This window comes from Mustela putorius, unplaced genomic scaffold (genome assembly GCF_011764305.1).
Source record: "Mustela putorius furo isolate JIRA1106 unplaced genomic scaffold, ASM1176430v1.1 tig00000151_pilon_pilon_pilon, whole genome shotgun sequence".
In the NCBI taxonomy this organism is placed as follows: Eukaryota; Metazoa; Chordata; class Mammalia; order Carnivora; family Mustelidae; genus Mustela; species Mustela putorius.
Window position 1 is genome coordinate 210400 of NW_025421296.1, and position 6211 is coordinate 216610.

General features: G+C 40.7%; 1 protein-coding gene across 1 annotated transcript; it reads right to left on the reverse strand.

Annotated features, from left to right (window-relative positions):
• Positions 1-1981: 1981 nt before the first annotated feature.
• On the reverse strand, positions 1982-3849 carry LOC123390891 (vasculin-like protein 1). The gene has a single exon (XM_045075686.1). It carries the CDS (start codon positions 3623-3625, stop codon positions 2201-2203), a length of 1425 nt encoding a protein of 474 aa, XP_044931621.1. The 5' UTR covers positions 3626-3849; the 3' UTR covers positions 1982-2200.
• Between the last annotated feature and the right edge of the window lie 2362 nt (positions 3850-6211).

Here is a 6211-nt window from a genome sequence, read left to right on the forward strand (position 1 = left end):
GGTATAGAAGTTGAACAGATACTCCACAGAAGATATACAAATGATCCACAAGACACAAAGAAGCTCACCATCATTGAAATTAAATTAAGCCCTCATTGAGACGCCATTCCATGCCCACTGGAATAATTCAGGTTAGAAAGGTGGACAATACCAAGTGTTGTTGAGGATGTGGAGGAACTGAAACACTATGTACTGTAGGTGGATATGCAAAATGGTAGAACCACTTTGAACAGTTTGACAGCATCTTATAATATTAAACATATACTTACTTGGCTCAACAATTCTACTTCTAGGTATCTACCCAAGACAAAACCTATGGCCACAGAAATATTTATATGATTATGTGTAGCAGCATTATCCATAGTAACCCCAAATAGATACTACCCGAACATAAATAAGATGTGGTAGGTTATACAATGGAATACTTTTCAGCCATAAAAGGGATGAACTACTGATACAAGGTACAAACAAAATGCATGCACCACAAAACAACATGCTAACTGAAAAACGCTAAAACAAAAGACTACACAGTTTCCATTCACGTGATATTCTGGAAAAAAGCAAAACAGAAAGCAGTCAAATGGTTTCTGGGACCAAGGAAAGGTAGGCATTAGGGATTGAAAAAGGCCCTTTACTTTAGGGGCCTAAAATGCAAAAGTCCTAAAACTAGGTTGTGGTGGCAATTTCCCAACTAAAGATGCTTACCAAATTCAGTGAAATTTATACATAAATTGATTTTAGAGCATGTAAATGACACCTCACTAAAGCTGTTAAACCCATACAGCTCTGTGCGGTAGACCTCACTTCCATTGTGCAACTGAGGGAAGAGTCTCAAAGGCTGAGTAACTCACTTAACGCTAAACAGCTAGTCATTATCAAACCTAAGTCCACATTGGTAATCACTGCTCTACTCTGCTTGTTGGAGTGGAGGAGACACTAGGGACCTTGTGATGCTCCTAGAAGTTTCCACAATCAGCAGATTCCACCCAAGCTGAAACTGGTGTGGGCTGTTCCCCTCTACAGAAATGGTCTGCCACCAGGAAGTGAGGGGTGTCCTGGGCTAGAGGTACAATGTTTAGAGATCCTGCTGCTCTCAGGAAATGTGCTACAGAAAAACAAGCGCAGCACAGAGAAGAGGGTTAAAACTCTGGTTTTGGCACTTAACAGTCCTTAAGACCTTAAGGAGGCCAAGCAACTTCTTACTGCTTCAGTTTCTTAATCCATGAAAAGGATTTAGAGACATACCACCTCCTTTATGGAGTTGTGTTGGATGTTGAAGGGGCAGTAAGTGAAATAAAGGACCTGATCCTTAGTAGAGCCTCAGGAAAAGTAAATTCTTTTTTAAAAAGTAAAATACTTTTAAATTCCCTTCCCTTTTAGTTCCTAAGAGAAAAACATCCAGTCCCACCATTTAATAAGGATTTAGATTTTTTTTTTCCAAACTGATGCAAAATATTTATTCCAAGTTAGTTATTTTATGCAGTAGTTTTCCCCTTCAACAGACTTGTGATAACCACATCTTTTAAATCTGTAAATAATGTTATCAAAATAATCTTAATCTTTGAAATCTCTCAAAAATTTATATTTTACAATCCACCCTGAATATCAAGGCTGCAACAATAACACAACATTTCCTATATCCAAATATTTTACAGCTGTACCCAAAAAAAGGAAAAAAAAAGAAAAAGAAAAAAAGAAAACCACGTATGCTTGGTTAAGGGCTAACGTTACCTGAGCAGCCAAAAAATAAAATAAAATATCCAAATTATTAGCATTAATTTAATACAATTATAACTTCAATAGTCACTTTGTCATTGACAATGATTGCTTGAGCACAGGGGTGAGTGCCCCAAGGGCTGGTAGTAGAAGCTGTTGATGCAGACCATGTCTCCTCTCTGCACTGCCAGCTCCCACCTGTGCGTCGCCCCATAGATACTGTGTCTGTGTGTGTGTGTGTGTGTGTGTGTGTGTGTGTGTATTTAAAAAAATCTTTCCCATCACACAAACTTCTATTAAGCAGATAACAGGGAAGAACAACAAAAGCTAAACAAGCCAATTGCTCTCTCTTTGGGATATGACTATTTTCCCTTGTGCATGAAGTATTCAACAACATAAGAAAAGAAAAAGAATGATTTCTTCTGTATACTCCCTAAACACACAAGCTGAGTTTACTGGGTCAGATTTTTGAGGACTTATATACCTACTTCCAGGCATCGTCATCTGATGTTTCACTGCTACTGGTTTCCGTGTCCGAATCCTCAAACTCTGCTTTACGAGTGCTTCTCCAAGGGGAGAACAGGCCGGAACCACGGCTCTGCAAAAAGCCGTTCTTCCCAAAGCAATTTCTTCTCAGCTGTTCCGTCTTCATGTGGAACTGTCTGAGCTCATCCTCTGTGAGGGGGCGGCAATTCTCATCATTTTCAGGATATTCCTGCCATCCCATTGCTTTCAATAATCGATGCTCTGCTTCCAGAGAGTGTGAGAGGACCTCCCCTTCCTCCTCTGCAGGGAGAGTAAGACCATTCTGATGACAGCCTTCCTCTCCGTTTTCCTTTGGTTCAGGTGTGCTGTTGTCCTCCAAATCCTCCAGCTTGTCACAGTCTCTGTTCTCTGAGAAGTCTCCATTCCGGTCGTCCTTTAGAGTCTTCAGGAACTCACTCTTCCTGTCGGTAGTTCGGCGGGTGAGCTTGGTCAAGCGAGAGGAGCTGATCTCAATAGGAGGAGTAGTGCTGGAGGGACTCTCTTTAGGAGAGCTTAAAACTGTGCCCCCAGCCAGTACTACTGGTTTGGTAACAGAGATCGGACTGGAAAAAGCAGACTCCCGGCTAGAGGAAAGGGATCCTGATTTGTGTTCCATTCTGTTAGCTTTCCATGCACTGGGCTTGGAAGGAGGTGGTGCAGGCTTAGGAACCAGGTTCTTATAGACACTTGGAACCATGGTTGATGATTTGTTCCCATTTGCATGGTGAGATCCTGGTGAGGTGAATGCAGCAGAGAAGGCAGCAGAAGGATCTTCTTTGGAAACTTTTTTGATGACTAGCATTTTGGAGGGTTGCTTGGCACTAGGTGGGTTTTCCAACACTCCAGAAGGGGTCCCAATAGGTCTGCATGGCTGATTCTGTTTGCCAGCTTCTGGATTCAAAGAAGGAAAATCTTCCTCTTCAAATTGTAATTTTTCCACCTTGTCTTCTTTCTTTTCTTCCCTAATCTCTGTAGGTGGCTTTTCTTGAAAGGCACAGCCTTTCCGGGAATGGAAGCTGCCATTCCAGTGGCGATGGTTCCCTGTGCCACCCCCACTACGCTGGCTCATGCCATCATGACCTCGGGAAGAGCCATGCCAACCAGATAGGTTCCCTGTGATTCCAGCATATACTCCCTTAGAGACACCAGAGTCCACAGAGTCGTGGCGAAACAGGGAGGGCTGGTGCCAGGAATCTCCTGCAGTTCGCAGAGGTCCATTGTTAAAAAAGCCATCAGAGGAATTATGTCGACGACGGCTTACTCCAAACCTACCATCTCCTCGGGGTAGGTGCTCTCCGTGTTTTTCGAAGGTGGCTGTAGGTGACTTAGCTGACTGTGGTGTTGAGAAATTTAGCCAAGCAGGAACAAAGTCATGCTGCGCCATTTAGGTCCAGTGTCTCTTTTCAGCAAGGTGAGGCATCCAACCTCATGGCCAGGATCCCAGAGTGTAACCTCTGTGGTCCTGTTTCCCGAACTCCTTGAGTCTGCCAGCTGGATTTCCTACGAGGTTCTCTTGTTAAAAGGGTGCTTAAATAGGCTGGCCAGCAGCACGCCTTGTGATAAAGCACAAGGAAGCCAGGCTCTGTCTGTCTCACTCTTTCAAGTCTCCTCAATTGCTCATCGTAAACTATCTAGTTCCTGACACGTTTCCAAAAAGGGGAAGGGGAACATAAAAAGTATTTGTTACATTTAAAAAATGGGGGGAAGGGGAAAGAGCTATGTCTATGTTCACCTCATTCAACTTCCTTGAGTGATGGAACTATGATGCTGTTTAAATAGATAATACATGGACATTTGCACATTGAGTGCAAACACTGTTCATAACAAGGTCATAACTGGAAAAAGGTAAACTCATGTGTGGGCGAATGCCATCAAAGCCACAGATCAAAAATATAGCATTAGAGAGCAATAAAAGATCTTCTGAGCAGTCAATTCCAGCGGCAAAACATCCACATAACAAAGCCCTTAATTTATAAATCTCATTATTCCTACAGAACTGCTAAAAAGTGTGCGGATATGTATTTATATCTGTTTTATTCTTCAGAATCTAAGGGACATAGGAAATCTGGTTTGTTTTTAATCAGACAGGAACTTAGTATGTTTTTCTCCAAAGAATAGCAGCTTTCAAGGCAAATCTCTTGGGTTATATAAAGCTCCCAAATGTATCTTCTATTCCTTTGGTTTTCACTATTTAAATTCACAGCAAAATTAAAATAAGTAGAAATAAAGAAGTCAAGGAGTAAACAGTTCCAAAGTGAGGTCGTCTTCTCTTCAGTCTTCTCTATTTCACTTGTTCCGCCTCCTCCTGAAGACTGAATTGAACTGGAAGGTGATATGAGGAATCTTCTACTGCTTTAGTAGTCATTTATTATTTTGGATCCATTTCCATCATTATTCAATCACTTAAAAGGCCACAGGAATCTATCACCGGCAGCAGTGGGGCTACAGCTAGGGGCCAGAGGCAGCGTCTAAGGGCGCGTCCCCAGCTTCCTGATCCCGCAGAGGTGGAGAGCCCACAACCATAACAAAGCTCTTCCCCAGGATTTAGATTTTTTTTAAAAAAAGTGTTTCTCACTGAGGAAAAATGGGAATTTTTCATCAGAAGTCCTTCTGGGCATCAGACTTAGCAGGTCCTCAAATTTTATCCAAGATCTCACAGTCATGAAGAAAAAAAGTGCATGAAACTCCTTTCACTCTGTAATTATTTTCTTCCCGTGCTTCACTTTTATGAAGTTTGACATATAAGGCAATCAGTGCCTCCACATGCTCCCATAAAAAAATCAAAAGAAATTATGTAGATAGATGTGTTTGTGACTTATATGTACACAAACTTGCATTATTTGAATTTTTTGGCAGGAAGTAAATATTTGAAACCATGTGCTGAAATGGAAATCCAAAAGGACTATTTTAGCAATGAGATGTTCATTTTATTAGGTCCAGCAAATGATAGCCTGGAAGAGGTCACTATTTACAAAATCTTTCAAGTTCTCAAGTTTTGAGGTTAGAATCAAAGTGCTCAAATAATTTTACTGTTGAACATTATTTGTCTACATGGTATGGACACCTTTCCTCTTCATCACACATGTCTGTAAGGGCGTTCTCATGCCTGACTGTTCATAAAGGCAGAGATGGTATTAAAATGTGGAGATCCAATGCCACCACATCAAAAATTATGATTTCATAGGACAGAGGTAGTGCTCAATAATGAATTTTTTTAAAACAATTAATCCCTGGTGATTCTGGACCAAACCAAACTCACATCCTGTCTATTTCTCAAGGGCTTCCCTCAGCCTCAGGAAAATTTATGATAATTCTATATAATAGTTCCTTAGTTTGTTTTGGATGTTAATCAGTGTTATAAAATAGGATTTAGGCTCGGATAAGCTTGGGAACACACTATTACTCATTATGTTTATAATGATTTAATTGTAGACTTGCTCTTAGCATCCATTACCCCCATCAATATTTACAATACTGTATCAATACTGAATAATTCACCATTTTCTTGTTCCGTGTATAGCCTCTTCTCTCCAATTGGATTTGTAAGATCCTAGAGACAGATGTCTATTTCAGGCAGAAACTTTGTAACTGATACTTAAGAAAGGCAAAGATATTGACATACAGATTTTAGCTGAGTAACAACACCATGGAATTAGCTGGAAAAGGGAAGCATGATGCTCAAAAGTTTTATTATGTTCCCAGGTTCAGTTTTCTCCCATTTCCTGAATATGACTTCTAAAAAATTTCCAGAGAAAATCCTACACTTGAACAACCAAAAACTCAGAGCAGGCCTCTCCACATAAGGTTAAGGAATATAAGCTACTGCATAGTGGACAAGAGAAAGGGGAGGGCCTAGATAAACAGCACAGTATCAAATACCACTTTGCTAGAATAACTTTTCTCGCATTTGCAGCATTATGGTTTTGGGCACTTAGAGGCACATGAATATAATGAAGAGTTTAAAGAGAAA